This window comes from Pseudonaja textilis, chromosome 2 (genome assembly GCF_049901715.1).
Source record: "Pseudonaja textilis isolate UNSWEBS1 chromosome 2, rPseTex1.2, whole genome shotgun sequence".
In the NCBI taxonomy this organism is placed as follows: domain Eukaryota; kingdom Metazoa; phylum Chordata; class Lepidosauria; order Squamata; family Elapidae; genus Pseudonaja; species Pseudonaja textilis.
Window position 1 is genome coordinate 57,090,260 of NC_141991.1, and position 20,404 is coordinate 57,110,663.

Sequence of the window (20,404 nt, forward strand, 5' to 3'; positions counted from 1 at the left end):
TTTCTATGTAGAATAAAATTGCATGAAGTAAAACATCCAGATAACAGATAATCAGAGTTGGAAGGGACCTTGTAGGTCATCTAGTCCAACTCCCTACCCAAACGAGAGACCCTACGCCATTTCTGACAAATGGCAGTCCAATCTCTTCTTGAAAATCTCAAGTGATGACAACTTCCGAGGGCAAGTTGTTCCACTTCAAGACAAAGCTAGTATCTCATTGTATGGTAATTACATACCAAAACTTTGAAAGAAATTTCTTATATCAATTGAACAGAATCATATTTACTAAAATTCTAGTTCAGGAAATTCATACTAGAAACTTTCAATTGAAACTTGCATTGGAAATTAATACATGTTTGTACTGAACGCTGAATGCCGTTTTTTATATACAAAGGGCTGATCAATTCTGCCACCGATCAGTTTCAATATGCCACATCATCAGTGCTTTACAGTCTTTATGTTCAAAAAAATAAAAATAAAGAATTTAAATAAGCATGTGCATATGTAATTAAACATATTAAATTAATCCAAAATAACAAAATATTTTGCATTACTAGACAGCTAGTAATTAAATATTCTATATAGAAAATAGATATTTTAACAACAATGTATCTTCAACTTACTTTTCCAAAGCTTCCTTTTCCAAGAACCTTATGGAATGCAAAACTATCTATGTTGAATTTTCTCTTAGTTGATAGTCGTGAGGATGATCTTCCCTCCCACAGCTTATCATATTCACAATTATCTTCAAAGACAAAATGAATGATTTTTGCTATTTCATTTAAATATTTTGTATAGCACTTAGAGCTCATAAGATATTCTATGTACTCCCACAACTTCCACGGGCAAGCTGTTCCATTGGTTGAATGTTCTCACTGACGGAAAGTTTCTCCTTATTTCCAGGTTAAATCTCTCCTTGTTCAGTTTCCATCCATTATTCCTTGCTGGTCTTCGAGTGCTTTAGAAAATAGCTTGACCCCTTCCTCCCTGTGGCAGCCCCTCAAATATTGGAAGACCACTATCATGTCTCCCCTGGTCCTTCTCTTCACTAGACTAGCTATGCCCAGTTCCTGTAACCGTTCTTCATATGTTTTGGTCTCCAGTCCCCTAATCATCCTGGTTGCTCTTCTCTGTACTTTTTCTAGAGTCTCAACATATTTTATAGTGTGGTGACCTAAACTGGATGCAGTACTCTAGGTGTGTTCTTACTAAGGCTTTATTGAGTGGTATTAGTACCTCACTTGATCTTGATTGTATTCCTCTGTTAATACAATTTAGGATTGCATTAGCTTTTGGGGTGGCTGCTGCACACTGCTGGCTCATATTTAGCTGGTTGTCCACTAAGACTCCAAGATCCCTCTCACAGTTACTGCTATTAAGCCAGGTTTCACTCAGTCTATATGTGTACTTTTGGTTTCTCTTGCCTAAGTGTAAAGAGGCAGGAACAACTTTACCTATATTTCATTATGCCATCCTTCTGTTTACATACCATGTAGCAATTGCAACAGTACCTGCACTCTAGCAAAAGTACTACTCACAAGAAAAAGTACAAATAAAATCATCAACCCAGTTTATATCAGTTTCATAAGACATAAGACATAAGAATTTATTTGTCATTACACTCGCAAGCGGGTGCAACGAAATGAGGTGCTCTTCCACAAGTAAAACTGGACAACACCATTGAAAGAAAAATAAAATTAAACACAACAGACCATACAATAATCTCTATACAATTTAAAAATGTAAATACCCCATTACTCTCAGCTATTAAATTCCACAAAAATCTTATGACCCTGCATTCAAACTCAAAACTGCACTTGGATAAAAACTGTTCTTAAATCTAGTTTCCTCTCTTATCCTCTAACCCAGCACTTTTTAGATTCTTCAGTCTTCAGATTCTTAAGCAAAACTGCCTTGCAATTCAAAATAGCATTTGCATAATGCAAAGAAGACAGAAGAGTTGGCACCCACTGGCTGCTGCCTGGGACACTTTCCAGACAAGCCCAGGTGAAAGAGAGACAAGATGGGAAAGCCAAAATAGTGTTCTAACAAAGAAGATTCTTATCATTCTTTATCCAATCCCACAAGACTCCAATTAAGCTGACTAGCCTTTGGCAGAGATGTTTTACAAAGCCACACTAATTCTTGGATAAAAGTGCAGCACAATCTATCTGTAAAGGCCTTAAACCAAAATCAATTCAAGTTTAAAAACATAGCAATTTGAACTGATCTGTTCTAATGCTGAATAGTTATGAAAAAGATTATTGGCTCTGCATATACTTATGAAATTATTTCCAAACGAAGTAACAAAATTATTTTTTAAAATAAAAAATATACATATGCTACTATCTCAAAGTGGATTCAAGTTTTAAAAAATTCACGAAATTTGTTATATATATTATATATATATTTAAATATTTCTAAACTGTCTGCCATGCTGTGCACCTCCAGGGAGTGAATAACATTAAAATATAAAATCTACAATGTAAAATACAATGTAATATATAAATTAGAAGCCATGACTAGTGAAATTGTTTCTTCAGAAGATGTCAATTATCAAGTTGAATTAAAACCAGTACAGGAATTTCACAGAATACATGCCTGAGCAGAAAAGGCCATTCTGGTTGATGTTAAAATAGTATCTACAAGAAGGAGCTTTCAAAATGAAAAGAAACATTTTGTCTTTACCTGCCATATCTACACGAAAGCCTTTAGGCTTCCTGTCAAAATCCTGATAAATTCCAACGCTTTCTACTGATCCTGAATCAGATTTTCTGGTAGACTTCTGGAAAGAAATATATACTCCAATTATTTTAGTATCAACGTACATAATTTTTCATATAGCTATGTCCAAACATTTAAATAAGCATCAGTACTAACATTAGCAAGCTAAGGGAAGCTTTCCCTTTCATTATAAGTAAGTGTGGATTTCTTATCTTTAACAAATAATAATGGAGGATTTTAAAAGTTACTGCATTTATTTTCATAGCTAACAAACTCCACATATTTCTTTATGATAACACTTGTGAAGGCATAGGAGTATTTTCATGAGAAATAACGAATGTCCTGTTCATATAAGCTGTACTTGCATGTAGAGGTGTTTTTTTTTAATAGTAATGTGTGAATAAGGGTACTCATATTACATATTATACAAGCAATTATTTACAGATTTCAGAAGAGATTCATAGTACAGTATGTAAGGTGGGCAGTTTTTTAACTTCATTACTACCAAAGCCTCAACTGACCTATATATTTTTCATATAGTCTTTACAGATAATCCTCAATTTATGTCCACATTTTGGATCAGAATTTTGGTCCTGTGTTATAAATTGAGGCACCCACAGGTCCAAATCAAATTTTTTACCATTTTTACAGCAGTCATTAAGTTAATCACATGCCATAAGTCCAAATTATGTTATTGTTAAATGAATCATGTAGTAGCTAAACAAAATCGTTCTCTTGAATAGTTGAAGCAAGCAAAAAATGTCTCAAATTGCACTCACATAATTATGGGATACCACAAGTTATTATAAATGCAAATTGGCTGCCAAGCAACCCAAATTCAGTCATCTGACTGCAGGGGTTGGCTCAACATTTTACAATAGCCAGAAGTATTTTCCTAGGCTGTCGTAATTTCAAATAGTCATTAAACAACCAGTTTTTAGTCAAGGGCTACTTAACTAAAATTCTTAATTTTGTTTTTTCTCCTTCTCTTCCTCATTTTCAATTATTCAGATCCTATCATTGCCTAAGGCATCAGATTTCTTCAAGTATTTTTATATCCTTTTTCTGCTGCTTTCATGTTCTTACAAAATTCACAATTGAACACAAAACAATGGCACAACATGTGATATTAAGGGTTGCAAAGGAACATCAGTTGACTCCACCTACATAGACATTTTCTATAAAATTAGCAACATGTTTCCAAATTTAAAGATGGAAATCAAGCTTAGTGAAATTAATTAGTGATTATTAATTGACTTAGAGAATAGACTCTTGATACTATATTCTAAATCCTCAAGTAATGATCTAAAGATATTAGAATAACTTCAGTTGTTATATGATTCTTTGGTTTTACTTTTAATATTTAAGGGACTAATTTCATAGTTTGCTGCTTTGGATACAATGGCGAACTGGGATTTTATAAAATCATGAAATGTTCTATGAGCTCAGCTGGATAGGGGGCAAAGGAAACGGATTAGAATAAAGCACAATATCATTCCTATTTCTCATCATGATTATCATTTATCAGGTGACAATTTAGAATAGGAAACAAATGAATAGCTAATATAGATATGAGCAAAGTCTTATCACAATTCTGCAATGTATCTAAAACAAGATTTTTTAAAATCATCATCATCATTATTATTACATGTAAAGCACTAAAGTTAATATATAAGCAACGTTTATAATATAGCATTATCATTCGGAATTCAAAATTGGATTTACTTATAGATTTAAATGTACTTGATTTAAAGGGAACAATACATACCTGACTAACTTGATTTAAAGCTTCTGCCAATAATTTCTGATTGATTCCACATAGATTTGCCACTTTCTTTTGACATTTATGGTGCACATTCATTCCACAATCTAAAGAAAATAGTTTATTATTGATAAAAAGTAACAAACAACTTGTAAGCATATCAACAATCTAGTATTGTTTTTATCAATTATTAAACTGGAAGTGATACCTTGTTCTTTAACTCAACCCAAACATACAATTTTTCTACTTTCGGTATAAAAAGAAAAAAATGCAGTGAAAACCCCATCCCTCAACAAAAAGTGTTGGTTTTGAGATCATTTGTGTATTTTTAGTTGTAAATACTGCTGCAAGTTGTCTAGTCTAATAAAATCATATATATTTCATATTCCTGAAAATGTATTTATTAATCTGATTTGTAGCCTGCCTTTCACAGATCTTTTTGCTGTTGTTGTTGCTTTCTATTTTAAACCTTTAATGTTCGAAAATAAAGACTGTACCTTCACATTTTAATCCTTGTTTTACTAGTCCCCAGAGAAGACTACCACAATGGTCACAGAAAGTAGGGCTCATATAGTTATAAACTTTGAACCTGTGAGGCATATCAATATGAAAGCGCTCCTTCTGAAACTGAAGATACAGTTATATTAGAATAAAGGATAAACAACAAGCCTTTTTCTCTCACGATAACCAAGTTTCCGATGCCAAATCTAGTTAAACAGTTATGTAACTGCTGAAAAACTGATGTACATTTATCATAGATGTCTAGAAATCTCGTATTTATTTGAAAGAAAAAACAGTTTATAGCCTACACAAAGCAATACATTTATCAAAACATTTGGTGTATTGTTCTGTCCACCATGCTATGCTAACATTCTTTTCAATGTTAAACTTCTATGTGTTTAAATCCTTCTGAAATCTGGATTCAGACACAAGGATCATCCAGTAATTTAATTCAATTAGCTTTTAGAGTGAGTTGGGCTTCTTTGAAAATATGGGGCATTAATTTAGCATTCTAAAAATCGTCTATTTTTCAGGGAGCAGATGTGGGGAAGCAGACAATGTTAGCAAAAAGTAATACATCTGATCAATTCCACAGAGGTTAAAAAATGCAGAATATAGGCTCCATATCAGAGAAACAAAATTTCGCATTCTGAATGTAAAATATGCAAATCTTTCTTTAATAAATAATTTCAAGCATGTTCTACCCGCTTGTTGCTGCCTAGATTTCAGTTTGTGGTAAAGATTATTGCAATACCTAAATCCCAGCAGCCACAAGAACATTCTTGAGAATGTGATGGTACCTGAATTCATGCTTATACTAGAAGAATCTTTCAAGCATTTTCTTTTTTGTGCAAGGTGTCTTTTTTAAAAAAAGAATTCAGCTATTTCATTAACATTTTAATCAATTGTTTTTGTCTATATGATCCCCACCAAATTGGTTTTTATTCTTATGTTTCATTATTAAATTGCTTAGAAGTACTTTAAAATTCTTCTTGCCATGGCATATTGCTAAGTAAATACTCTAGTAAATTTAGTTTAGAAAATCGCATTAAGTACTTTTCTCATGTTTTTGCCTATTTCACACAGAGCCAAAATGAGAGACTTGACAGTCCCTGTTTGCCATTTTTCAGTGTGCTTTTTCTATTCAAGGAGCAATCTTTGATCAATCCATCCACATAAGGCTGATTCTAAGAAAACTGCACATTCTTTATATGCTACCAAATGATTTAGGGTGTGACTAAACTACAGGAGCAATGAGGTCTTGATCTAAACTAATGGCCAGAGATAATCCATTTTAAAAAGATTTTTTGAAGAGTTGTTTCTGGGTCACAGAGACCAGCTAGTGTTTACAAGATAGAATCCATGCAAGGACTGTGAACAGAATGCAGAGTTTCCTGGAATTTCTTTGAGGACTTTTGTATAATCTCTTATGAGCTCTGTTTCATATCCAGTATGTAAAAAAATTCAAAAGGGACATTTCAAGTTATGTTTGTAAATGGTTAGGTTCTTGAAGAAAGGATTTTCTCCAAAACATACGGAAAATATCTACATTGTTTTGTCTCTGCTCTACATAGGCCCTTTTTCTTTTTGATAACTTAGCTTGTATGAAAGGGAATGTTAAACAAAAGAAAGCTATAAACAAATTAGACATGTGTAAATATAAATTCAGAGTTTGTTTTAAGATTTTTTTGTCAAAGAATAAACATTACCTAATGTAAGACACTGTATTACTTACCATTGTATCTCTACTGTTTGCTGCAGTTCCAGTACATCTCCCAATGATTTTATCAATGCACTTTTTGTGAATAGCAGCATTACATTCTTCAAAACAACAGAAACAAAAGGTGCAAAAAATTAAATTTCATCATTTGGGGAAAAAACCAGGGGAATTCAATAACCCCACAAATTATAATCAATTGACACTTAAATCAATATTGCTATGTCACAAAACAGCAAATTAAATTATTTTATTCTTTTTCATTTAGTTTCTGCATTATAATTTTGTTTATCTTGATGGTAATAATATTTTTATTATTATTACATGATTTTATCATGTACAATAAACTTATTTTTCTGATATAGTTTAATCTTGTATAGTTTGCTTCAGTAAACTATTATAAATATATCTCTATAGTTTCTAAAATTTCAGTCAGCATATCAGTATTTATTCATTAGTATATCTTCTGAGCAAAACTGAAATTAATGAAAATAAAAACTGATGCAGCATACTTACGTCTACATTTATATCCTTGCTTATTTAGCCCCCTATAAAAGAAATAGACAGAAAAGAACCGTGAATAGAAGAAAATCTTCACATCTAAGTAGCAGAGACTACTTGATTAGTCAGGACCGTGTTTACAAAGCTTATTTCTTTCTAATTCATATTTGTATATACTCTCTTTTAAAGGAGCAACAGATTGCTTTTGAAGTGACATGCCTTCAATATGCTAATAAAAAACACTAATTTCACAACTGTCCTGGATCAGGACAATGATATCAAACAAGAAAGTTCAGTCCAATAGAAAATGGTAAACTAAGTGCACGCTGAAATAAATGGTAAAAAATGAACTTTTAGTTCCAAATGTAGGATGGAAGCACAAAGGATAAGCACAAAGAGTGTTCACTCTTCTGAAGTGCTGTTGCTTCTCTAAAGATATTTTTTATCTGGAAGCTATTACAAAACTAAGAAGACTACTAAGTAGATTGTACCAAAAGCAGCTGAAAACTGCCCAAATCAGATTTCATTATTAATGGTGACATTTTAGAGCCATTTTGAAATAAGATTATAGAAAATTTGACACTGATTTTTGATAAAAATAAGAATGTAGTAACCAGAATGGAATCAACTATGCTTCTATTATAGACCCTGGTATTACTGTTGGATGTGGCACTAATTTTAGTATCTTAAGGTGGCCAGGAACATTTCTGCATTGTTGATCTGGCTCCTGGTAGTCATTCCCATGGGAGAAGGAGGCAGAGTCATTATCCATGAAATCTGATCAGGTTCTTTTTAAAGGGGAGAAATCTATCAGGGTTATTATGTGTGGTGACCATGAAGCTACATACATCATTAGTTAATTTCCCTGTTAACTAATTCCTATTAACTGTCAGATAAGTTGATTAAACTTTTTAGGGCTTTCTGAAAACAGGGTGAAATTCTCTGAGGAAAAATAAGGTTATAATAGACACCTCATATTCAATCTCACGATGAAAGAAAAATGATGGAAATTCTTCAGTGGTAGAACAATATACATTAAAAACAGACATCTAAAAGGTAGCATTATTTTCCTTACCAGACAAAATCTTTGCACACAGAGCAAAATGTAGGTTGTCCAAAAAAAGTGGCAATGAACTCATGGTTTTTAATATAGTGGATCTTTGCTTGTTTGATTGCGCCTCTTCTATTTATAGTCACAGTTCCTTCATCTTCTCTTATTGATTGCAAAGAATCTTCAAGTAAAGGAATAAAACATAAGTGAAGTTATAGAAAGTGCTGGTCTTCATTTGACTGTATGCTCTTAATTTTCACCAACCACTTGTTTAATTAACAGATTGGTATAATAAACTTATATGTAATATAAACATCTAACAAAATCCTATGTGTTTGTTCCTTCACCAGGAAGTGAGTTTTTTCAAACACTGTATGAAAATGTTCAAAAACATTTTCAAATTCATGCCTGCTGTAAAATATACAGTATATACAGCAATAAATACAACAGCCATAAATACAATGCTGGAGGAAAAGCACTATGCCCAATGGTGGGATTCAACCGGTGTTACTACTGGTTCAGTATTCAGCGCATGGGTGCACAGCATTTGAAAAACATCTTTTTTACTGCTTTTTCAACCTCAGCTGTGCTGCACAAAGCAGGAAATAAAGGTCGGGTAAGAGCCCGGGCAGGTGGGTGGGCCAAACAGCAGCAGACACAGAACCGGTTCTATGTCTGCTGCTCTTCAGAGCTACCGGTTCTATAGAGCTGGACAGAACCGGTAGCATCCCACCTCTGACTACGCCTTACTATTTCTGACCATTAAAGATTAATGGCATACAGAATATGGAGAGTGAGTAAGCAGTTATTTAATAAAGGTTTCTTTGCTTAGTGTCCTCTAGATATTTCCAGAATTTTCAGCCAGATAGCAGAGCAGTAATCATTTCTCCCCCCTCTCCTCCTCCATCATGAAGAGGTGGTGGTACAGTTGTGATGGTAGAATTTAGTACTGCAGGCTAACTCACTGGTCACTCCAGAAGTTCGATTCTGAGCGGCTCAAGGTTGACTCAGCCTCCCATCCTTCTGAAGTTGATAAAATGAAGACCCAGCTTGTTGGGGGCAATAGGCTGACTTTGTAAACCACTTAGAGAGGGCTGGAAAGCACTGTGAAGCGGTATGTAAGTGCTATTGCTATTGCTATTATTATTATTATTAATCATAATCATCATCTATCCATCCATCCATTCATAAATTGAATTAATTTCAATTTATATCTCGCTTAACACCAGAAATTTGTGGCTTCATTGTGGTTGTATGTTGAGGATTACCGTAATTTATTGCAAGACATCTTATGGGGTGTGTGAAATTATAGTTGGGTTTCAGAACAGGAGAACCATATTTTTCCTGAATTATGTATTCTTCCAACAAAAGTGTTATTTTCTTTTGATTGTGGAAAATATAAAGTTGGAATCAGCTTGATTAGTCTTACACTAAAAAGAGCATCACTACTTCAAAACTATTGTTGGGTATATGCATTACTCATCTTTAATGCTCGCTATCTTTCAAAGTGAATGGAACAGCTGCATTTTCTGGATCTTGCATTCTGAAGCAAGGAAACTAAGCAGCATATTTTCAGTGTGGAAAATTATTCTAATAGCTCTGATTGTCACCTAAAGAAATACATTTGCCTCTGAATCTAGCAAATATGTTTAAAACTAGGAGGGAAGCCAAACTGTTACACTATAAAGATGATAAAAAATGTGCTTTACTCATACATTTTGGAAAAAACACAAGAATATAAGGATAGATTTCAAACCAAACTAGATAAATCCTATGAAAGGGCTTTAAATCATTGCCTAGTGTCATGATCCCAATCTTGTTCTTGATTTTTGATCACAATAAGCATATTATTGTCAATGCTGTGGCAGATTTAGGAAAGAAAAACTGGGCATCTAAATGATCTTTCGGTGATTGGTCTCACCTATTTGCTATTTAAATTACTACAAAATAATCTACTAAATTGGTCTGAATTGGTCTCACCTAATTGCTATTTAAATTACTACCCAGTAATCTATTAAATCAAGAGGAATAAAGAATAAATATTAAAAGTCTGCTCATTTCCCTTTGAACTACACTTAAATAAGATTCCTAATTTGATCAGGTCCTCCCGTAATTGTTTTAGAAAAGAAAGGAAATGATGCTTCTGACATCTTACAAGTAATTAATATTAGTCATATGAGACACATTCCATCATAACATAGAATGTACCATGTTTATGAGCTGAATAAGGAGACATAAACTGGGAGCCTCTGGGAAAGCTATTACTGCAGTTCCAAATCACCTTGAGATGTTCTCTATTAGTATGCTAACTAAGTAATGTATTTTGTGGTATTCTGTTCTCTTTCCTCAAGCCAATTATTGCGATAAGAGAATCAAGGACAAATGTTCCTTCCAAGCACTTAGCTGGAATTCCTAAGATCACAAGACTCCACCACACAGACTTTTATGAACTTAAAAGTAGTGAAGGAATGATGAAGCAATATCAGAAACTTTGTGTCTGCTTTCCACAGAGTCATGGCCATCGGGAGGGGTCTCTTAGCATGGGAAATAAGTGGTTGAAGCTGAATCTTGAGGCACATAGAAACATCCTCTTTTTGAGCAGAGTTTGCTAGAAACAGGGAAGAGCAAGGGCAAGGAATGCATTTTTGCTCTGCTTTAGGACATCATCAGCATTTTCAATCCAAGTTGGATAATAGGCTGAAGTGAACAAGCTCACATTCTTATAAAAGGACTTAGAGAGGAGAGGAGACCCTGGACTGTTTTGAGGGCTCCAACAATTTGCTCAGGAAAGTATCAAAAAGAAAAAGTGATTCCTAGTACATACCCCCAGTTTTCTCTCCTAAATAAGAGGAGATCAATACAAAATATAAAATTCATAGGAGCATCATGGAGCATGGGAGTAATAAGGAAGATTTTTTTCCCAGTTGTTATTTCAACACATGAAGAATTAATTCTATAGCAGGGACAGGTTCAACAAGGTATAAGAATTTTTCATATGCCTGATTTTTCACATGGAAATGATGAAAATAGAATATTAAATTTGGCTCTAAAGAACAACCTTTGCTGAGATGGCAAAATATATAAAGTAATATAATTGCCCTGCTTCCATTTGGCATTTTCTATGTGTTTCCTAAAGGTCCAAGATCAGGCTAGTCTTAATGTTTGGTATTGGATACCTAAAAATATCTTCTTAACATAAATATATTATAAAAGACATTTTTAATCATCTATCAAAATATCACATGATAAAAAGCTAGCAAATGATTCTTTCTGACTAGATGGTTTCAAGGCCATGATTACGGAGCCATGCAATGCCTAAATCAGCAGTCTCTAGACTGAATTCTAGTTTCTCTATATGTGTTTTGGCGTACTGGAAGATTGGCAAGCAGGTAGTGCAGATATACCTGCGGAGATACAATTACTGAGCCAGCTGAGGAAATTTGTAATACTGTATTATCCATTCAATAAAATCCTTTTGGGCATTTCACCCTGGATTGAATCTGTTTTTCCATATCTTAAAAAAATCTATTGGCTCTTAATCATCTCCAGTATATCTGCACCAACTCAGAAAGCTCAAAGGAGCTGCTGATACAATTCTACAGAGGAATTATTGAGTCTGTCATCTGCACCTCTATAACTGTCTGGTTCTGCAACCCAACAGGACAGACACAGACTTCAGAGAGTAATTAGGACTGCAGAAAAAACAATTACTACCAACCTGCCTTCCATTGAGGACCTGTATACTGCATGAGTCAAAAAGAGGGCTCTGAAAATATTTACAGACCCCTCACATCCTGGACATAAACTGTTCCAACTCCTACCCTCAAAATGATGCTATAGAGCACTGCACACCAGAACAACTAGACACAAGGACAGTTTCCGCCCGAATGCCATCACTCTGCTAAACAAATAATTCCTTCAACATTGTCCAGCTATTTACAAAGTCTGCATTACTATTACTATGAATCCTCCCATCCTTCCTTTCACCCATCTCCTCCCACATATGAATGTATGACTGTTACCTTGTTGCTTGTATCCTAACAATTTTTATTGATTGTTTCCTAATAAGATTTGATTGCTTATTGTACCCTATGACTATTATTAAGTGTTGTACCTTATGATTCTTGACTCTTGATGAATGTATCTTTTCTTTTCTGTACACTGAGAGCATTCGCACTAAGACAAATTCTTTGTGTGTCCAATCACACTTGGTCAATAAAGAATTCTATTCTATTCTATTCTATTCTATTCTATTCTATTCTATTCTATTCTATTCTATTCTATTCTATTCTATTCTAAACCTTTAGCCAATTCCATGGTGCAGATAGGATCACACATCAATTCTCTTTACAAACACAAAAACTTGAAAGTTTTGGAATTCGGCCAAGTCTCCGCAAGTGAAATTACTGATATGTGCGGCAGAATCAATCATGCTATGAGTTCAGAGAACAGAGAATCCAGGGATCTGGATCTTTAAAGGCAAGATCAAGCATTGACTAGGTGTTATAATTAGAGTTGGGGCTAGAGAGGTTATGGTTCCCTAGTCTTGGAGTTGCTGTCGATCAGATGCAACCTCGTTGGATATATTTTTTTTTCTAGACATGCAGTCACCCAATGTCGTGAGCTCTCACAATATAAACAAGCTCCTTTACTCTTGTATTTAACCTTTTCTTCTGGAGATAACTGAGTCTAGTTCCACCTATTTGCATGGACAGTCCAGGCTGAAGAAATGTGCTGGAAGTCCCTGCATTTGAAATCTGAAGGATGATGAGCAGAGATTCCACATAGATTAATTAATTAATTCAATTTCTATTGCCACCTATTTCAAGCAAGTGACTCTGGTTGGCTGTATTGGGCCAGAAAGCTTGTGTCCTGGCCAAGAGTCCCATCCAATTTTTTAGACACTGCTACAGAGCATTTATGATATGATGCCTGAGGCAAGTTGAAAATGTGCTGTTTGCATGATGAACTGCAAAAGCTGTACATTTAACTGTTCATTTTTTGCTTGTAATTACTCCATTTCAATGACTGCATTTAAATGAATACTCATGTATTGTGTTGAGATGGCAAACAATCTCAAACTCCACATCAGCTGATATAATCTGCAACGGTGTCTCCTTAACTACCCTTTTTACCAGTGCACTCATTTCAGATAATCCCTGTGGTTTAGGTGAGAATCAGTCTGCTCAAGGTGTTTAGACTGGCCCCTAACAACTAATCACTAACTATTCTTTTCAAAACATACAGGAAAATATTGGAACGTTATGGGGCATTATACGCCAAATTAATTTTTACTTCCCTATTGGAAGGCTTAGTTTTCTTACCTCCATCTTCTAGAAAATATTGTACAGCCATGAGTACTTTTCCTTGAGGTTGTAAATCAAGCTAAAAAAGAAGAAACATCTGAATTACTTGCCAGTTTTGGTAAACTTCAGTAATGATCTTTCCATGGAGAATTAAAAATGCCCCAAATGATGATTGCCTAGAGCAGCGTTTCTCAATCTCAACAACTTTAAGATGTGTGGACTTCAACTTCAAGAATTCTGAGAGGTGAAGCCCAACGCAAAGTTCTTGAGGTTGAAAACACCTGTCCTAGAGTGTTAAGACACAGGCAAAGCTGCTTTCCTCGAATCTTCCTTCCTTCTTTCCTCCCTCCCTCCCTTTCTGGAGGCTTGATCTTTAGGGTTTCTTATTAATTAGGAACCGATGAATAATCAGGGTATTTGTATAACCCTATAAATTGAACAAAGAGATGCACTGCAGGTTGCCTGTGGTTCCCGAATGCCTTGGATGCAACCCCTATAACCCAGTCATAATCCTTCCAATTTCCCAAAGCAAAGGACTTTTGTCTCCCTTTTAATGATAGCTAGCAAAGAAATAGTAGTGCTCTGGTCTAAAGATACTCCACAATGTCCTTTCTGCTGAAGAGCGTCCTTAGTTTTTATGGGTCCAGGAGCATTCTAGAATAGGGGAAAGGATGATGCTTTTAAGCCCACTGCCAACATCTGATTAAAACATATAATGTATGTACTATTAAAAATGTTATTTTCAGCGGAAGCACTTCCTTTCTGCTATGTACTCAGAGGGGAATAAATAAATAAATAACACAGAGAAAGTGCTTCTTTTTTTAAAAAAAGGAAAAAAAATAAAAGAAGGGGTTTCTGGGTTTTTTTCCCCATAAGAAATAATAAAAGAATAAATTAAAGAAGTTTGAAATAATTTGTCTATATATTAAACAGATGAGACAGTGGATGTTAGTGTACATTCATGGGAGTTCTCTAGGAATACAATTATACCCCTGACATTTCTATCAGTTTTAGGAACCCTCCAAATTTGGGTGGAGTTTTCTGAGACAGGTATAGTAAAATACCATTAAGTTATAAAAGGAAAGGTATTCCACAAAATGTTCTCTAAATCAAACTGGTATCCAAGCCTTAATAGTAACAACTATCAGGCTCAAGGAGGAAATTACCTACAGAAGATCACATCACAAGGAAAGCACTATCTCCAGTTGTCTCTGAAGGCTGTACGAGGCTAAATAAATAAGTTTACTGGAAGCAAGATGTCTGTTGAATGTTCTACTTTTGAACTCTAGTGGTCCAAGGTAAATGATGACCACAATAATTGATCTCATAAGTTAATACGCACCCAAAACTCTGCTTTTCCATTGCCTTTTTTACATCTTTCAGCCAAAACAGATACGCCTACAGTCACTTCAGACAATGGCTCTTCCGCAGCCTTCATGAGAACAATCTGAATCACACGTCCTTCATAGATGTGGGCATCAAAGGAAGTTTTCCAATCGGGATACATTGTGGGCTTCTTCTGAATCAAAGTTTTTCCTCTCTCTGTAAATACCCCAAAAATGTATTGACAAGAAAAGCTTTGTATTTTATCACATATTAAAACTATATATGGTCAATTTACTAATTAAGGAAAGGGAAAAATATTTCAACAACTTTAAAGAAATTATAAATCTTACAATCAATACCTATTCATATTTATTTTGTATTGGCACCTTCACTGTTGCCAGGTCAAGAATTGAAGAAGTAAGAAATGATAAGTCAAAGAAATCAAGGCATTAGAAAACAAAATGATATATAACTAAATCTAGTTTACATGAAGCCATTAACTATGACTCTCAGTAGCTTTCTGTCCTTCCAAACCATCCTTCCACTAAATCCACATGTTGTTTCATATGCTGTCTTTGTTCTTTAAACTTCTGTCATCTCTCTTTAGAGGATTTTTTTCAATTCCAACCATAATTTTCTCATCCTTTCTCTTTCTCTCAACCCATTTATTCACCCTTCTCTCAACTCATTCATTCACCATTCATTTGCAAATGGATTCTCATTAATTTATTACCATGCACCTTCAGTGCACAGTACCTCCCTTGTATCCAAAAGTATATATACACAACCAAAGGATTCCAAAGGAATTGTAAGACCTAAACTATCCAGATGAAGATGGGGTTTCCTGTCTCTTTAAAATATGTTCCTTGAATCTATGTTCTATTCCTTTTTCCAAACGATTGTCATTTTTTAAAAAAAAACATGTTTTTCAAGATTCACCAAGATTTCACTGAATGTCCCCCTTATTTTTTTATAGTGAATAGATGGTATAATTTTGGCTACATTTATGCAAGAATAATGTGGCTTAAATTAGTACTGGGGTGAAATCTCCTTTCCCCAAAAAACCTAAAAACCTTCAAACAAAAAAACTCTTATTTAATGTCTGAATCACTCCAATGTAATTCTCTTTCTAAGGTATGCTTGTTTGTTTCTTTATTTCTATGTTGGTCAGATTTCCATGACAACACTGGAAAACAATTGCTTTTATTCTTTGCTGACTCTGGTCCAAATACAAGCTACAAAATAATGAGCTAGACTAGTAGGAAAATGCCATGGGTAATATTTAACATATTAGATGTGAAATCCTATTTTGTTTTCCCTTTTCCATCTATCATTTTACATTGATTTGTTGCTGCTTTTTACCATGAACTATTTTAAGATCAAATTGAATAAGTGGCATTGATATGGATGAACTAACATTAATCAAAATTATTAGAGAAATAAATGGTCTTTCTTTATCATAAATCATGGAATATTCCATGTTCAAATTTGTATTTTCTCACTGCATTGGGACAGCTTAAGATGCACTGATTTGACACAGCATGAAATCATTTGTTTCTAAAATAAAAAAGGAATCACTGAACTCCAAATGCACTTTATATTTCTGAAAGGAGGCCTTAAGTATATTATTTCCCACTTTAGTTTTTAAGATAATATCTGCATCCCCTCTAAACATCGGAGAAATTATTTTATTACATCTGAACACAAGCACAATAAAGCATCAACTATTAATGGCTCAAGTATTAATGCATAAAGAATTAAAGATACCGAATATACTGACATACATTATACATGTATCATGATCCTGAATTCATAAAATATTCAAAAATTCAAAAGTATGCATTTTGTTGAACAGTTTATGCATGCATTGTTTCAAAATACTTAATGTATCCTTGAACTACAGGTGAAACTCGAAAAATTAGAGTATCATGCAAAAGTTAATTCATTTCAGTAATGCAACTTAAAAGGTGAACCTAATATATGAGATAGACTCATTACATGCAAAGCAAGATAATTCAACCCATGATTTGTCATAATTGTGATGATTATGGCTTACAGCTCATGAAAACCCCAAATCCACAATCTCAGAAAATTAGAATATTGTAGAAAGGTTCAATATTCTAGGCTCAAAGTGTCCCACACTAATCAGCTAATTAAGCCATAGCACCTGCTGAGCCTTTAAATGGTCTCTTAGTCTGGTTCAGTAGGAATCACAAACATGGGAAAGACTGCTGACCTCACAGTTGTGCAGAAAACCATCATTGACACCCTCCATAAGGAGGGAAAGCCTCAAAAGGCAATTACAAAAGAAGTTGGATGTTCCCAATGTGCTGTATCAAAGCACATTAATAGAAAGTTATGTGGAAGGGAAAAGTGTGGAAGAAAAAGGTGCACAAGCAGCAGAGATGACGGCAGCCTGGAGAGGATTGTCAGGAAAAGGCCTTCAAAAGCGTTGGGGACTTTCACAAGGAGTGGACTGAAGCTGGAGTCAGTGCATCAAGAGCCACCACACACAGACTGATCCTGGACATGGGCTTCAAATGTCGTATTCCTCTTGTCAAGCCGCTCCTGAACAACAAACAATGTCAGAAGCGTCTTACCGGGGCTAAAGAAAAAAAGAACTGGGCTGTTGCTCAGTGGTCCAAAGTCCTCTTTTCTGATGAGAGCAACTTTTGCATCTCATTTGGAAACCAAGGACCCAGAATCTGGAGGAAGAATGGAGAGGCACACACTGCAAGATGCTTGAAGTCCAGTGTGAAGTTTCCACAGTCTGTGTTGATTTGGGGAGCCATGTCATCTGCTGGTGTTGGTCCACTGTGCTTCAATAAGCCCAGGGTCAACACAGCTGTCTACCAGGAGATTTTGGAGCACTTCATGCTTCCTTCCACAGATGAGCTTTATGGGGATGCTGACTTCATTTTCCAAGAGGACTTGGCACCTGCCCACATTGCCAAAAGCACCAAAACCTGGTTCAATGACTGTGAGATTACTGTGCTTGATTGGCCAGCAAACTCACCTGACCCAAACCCCATAGGGAATCTATAGGGCATTGCCAAAAGAAAGATGAGAGACATGAGACCGAACAATGCAGAAGAGCTGAAGGCCGTTATTGAAGCATCCTGGTCTTCCATAACACCTCAGCAATGCCACAGGCTGATAGCTTCCATGCCACGCCGCATTGAGGCAGTAATTGCTGCAGAAGGGGCCCAAATCAAGTACTGAGTACATATGCACACTTATACTTTTCAGAGGTCCGATATTGTTCTATGTACAATCCTTGTTTTATTGACTGCAAGTAATATTCTAATTTTCTGAGATTGTAGATTTGAGGTTGTCATGGGCTGTAAGCCATAATCATCTCAATTATGACAAATCATGGCTTGAACTATCTTGCTTTGCATGTAATGAGTCTATGTCATATATTAGTTTCACCGTTTAAGTTGCATTACTGAAATAAATGAACTTTTGCATGATATTCTAATTTTTGGAGTTTCACTTGTATACTCTAAAATTATAATTTTATAGGTAAATGCTTCTTCCATTTCAGAACAAATACAGAAAAATTCAGTTTGTTATATTCAGAACCCTAAAATGGTTAAAGATTGAGGTGGGTTCACACTTCATCCTAAACCAAAACCAAATAAGCCAAATTATGCCTTCATACAGTGTGTGAACCTATTATTTGCTTCCTTGACTTTTTTGGTTGGCAGGGAGAATTTTGATAGGAGACCAAAAAAGATTTTTTTCAAGATGTCTCAGCAAGTCATTCCAAAAAGCAACTTTCTTTTCTCACCTGCATGAAAAATTAGATAAGTCATAGAGAACTTAATAGCAGTTTCCCTTTCAATTTAATGACTAATGAAAATAAGTGGCAAACATAAAATAGATTTGTTTTCTCTAATTTTCTGGGCTTTTAAGAGGAAAGTTGATGCATAAAATATGGCGGTGATGCTAATGACAAAAAAAAAATTAGATTGCCTTTAATAATAATACACTGCTGGCTTAGTTATGAGTTAACCCTTGTTAGCTGCCCAGAGTCACTTGGCATAAACAAACAATCCAATTGTTTTTTGGGGGTACGTGGGTACATTCCTATGCATATAATTGTCCCTTTTCCGTAAAAAATAAAATACGAACAATTAACTTGTTTTACTTGCTGGAGAACACTTAAGATATGAAATTTTTGCTGAAGGGAAAATGAAGTTCATTAGTTCAGATAATACAAAATTATCATTGTTCCAAATAATAGCGAAAATTGCATATTTTTACTCTGAGGGAAACGGGTGGTTTCTAAATTTGACAAATAAATAAATAAAACAGTTTAAACAAACAAACAGATCAACTTCTGATCTAAAGGAGCAGAACCAAATCCAACCCATGCTTGTAACCTGAATACTGCTAAAAGAAATCCAACCCTTATATTAGAAACGTCTTACGTGTTTTGACACACCAGCTGTATTTGAAATTTAAATAACATTTTCCTATTAACTTGGAGACGGTTACTTCTAAGTAAACATGCACAAGATTGAACTGCAATTTTGTCAGACTATTTGAGAAGAGATCCACTTAAAACACAATCAAAGTCATTTTATTTTACCTGTGGTCAATGCCTCTTTCATTTTTATTGCACAGAAGGGCTGTAATTGCTCTCCTTGATTCTGGACTGGTCCTAGCTCAAAAGAGTTGAATGATATTCGTAAAAAGGGTGCCATAATTCACAGCTCAGCAATCACCTATAGAAGAAAGACCAGACAATGGTATTAAGTCAAAAATTATACTGAGTAAAAATAAGAATTAAGAAAGCATAAATAAATTCTTTTTCAAATCTGCTTACAAATTTCCACTTTTATTATTGGATCTGTCTTTGTTTTCTCATAAATATTCACATTCTTAAATCCCTAAACCAGGGGTGGGATTCTACCAGTTCGCACCTATTCGCTAGAACCGGTTGTTAACATTCTAAGCAGTTCAGAGAACTGGTTGTTAGAAGAAATTATTGGCCTAATCCCGTAAGGAAGGCAGGAAGGAAACATTCTGGTGTTGCTTACACAAACTGCCTCTCCGTTAACCCTCATTACATTCTTGGCAGGACTAGACTTCCTGTCTCAGGAACTTCTCTGGAGTTTTTTTCCCCCTCCTTTGCTGGTACTTTTCACACTTATGACTATTGCAGCATCCCCACAGTCACGAGAGGCCAGGCAAGGAGATGCGTGCCTCAATGTGAGTGATGTTGAGTTGGCCACATCCAGCCAGTCACATTACCACCAAGCCATGCCCACCAAGTAAGAACCCACAGAACCGATTGTTAAAAAAATTGAATCCCACCCCTGCCCTAAACCATATTTAAATGGAATACAATGGAGCACAAGATATACAACATAATTTGTATGCTTTTAAAAGACAGTAGATACATCTGAGTAAATTAATTTGCAATTACTACAGATTTAGCTAATAAAAATACTATCAGATTCACCTGACTTTTAGCAAAGGAAGATTTCTAAATTCTGAGTGTATAT

General features: G+C 34.8%; 1 protein-coding gene across 1 annotated transcript in view; it reads right to left on the reverse strand.

The window, feature by feature from the left end:
- The window catches only part of PRKCD (protein kinase C delta), a 63,595-nt gene that overhangs the window by 13,579 nt on the left and 29,612 nt on the right, over positions 1-20,404 (reverse strand). The window contains exons 2-11 of the mRNA XM_026724708.2: positions 19,486-19,621; positions 14,905-15,104; positions 13,581-13,641; positions 8,281-8,437; positions 7,221-7,252; positions 6,723-6,808; positions 4,984-5,113; positions 4,493-4,593; positions 2,689-2,785; positions 624-745 (exon numbers count right to left, since the gene is read on the reverse strand). Of these exons, the coding sequence (XP_026580493.1) occupies positions 624-745; positions 2,689-2,785; positions 4,493-4,593; positions 4,984-5,113; positions 6,723-6,808; positions 7,221-7,252; positions 8,281-8,437; positions 13,581-13,641; positions 14,905-15,104; positions 19,486-19,600 (1,101 nt within the window). The 5' untranslated portion in view covers positions 19,601-19,621. The remainder of the gene's footprint in view (positions 1-623; positions 746-2,688; positions 2,786-4,492; positions 4,594-4,983; positions 5,114-6,722; positions 6,809-7,220; positions 7,253-8,280; positions 8,438-13,580; positions 13,642-14,904; positions 15,105-19,485; positions 19,622-20,404) is intronic.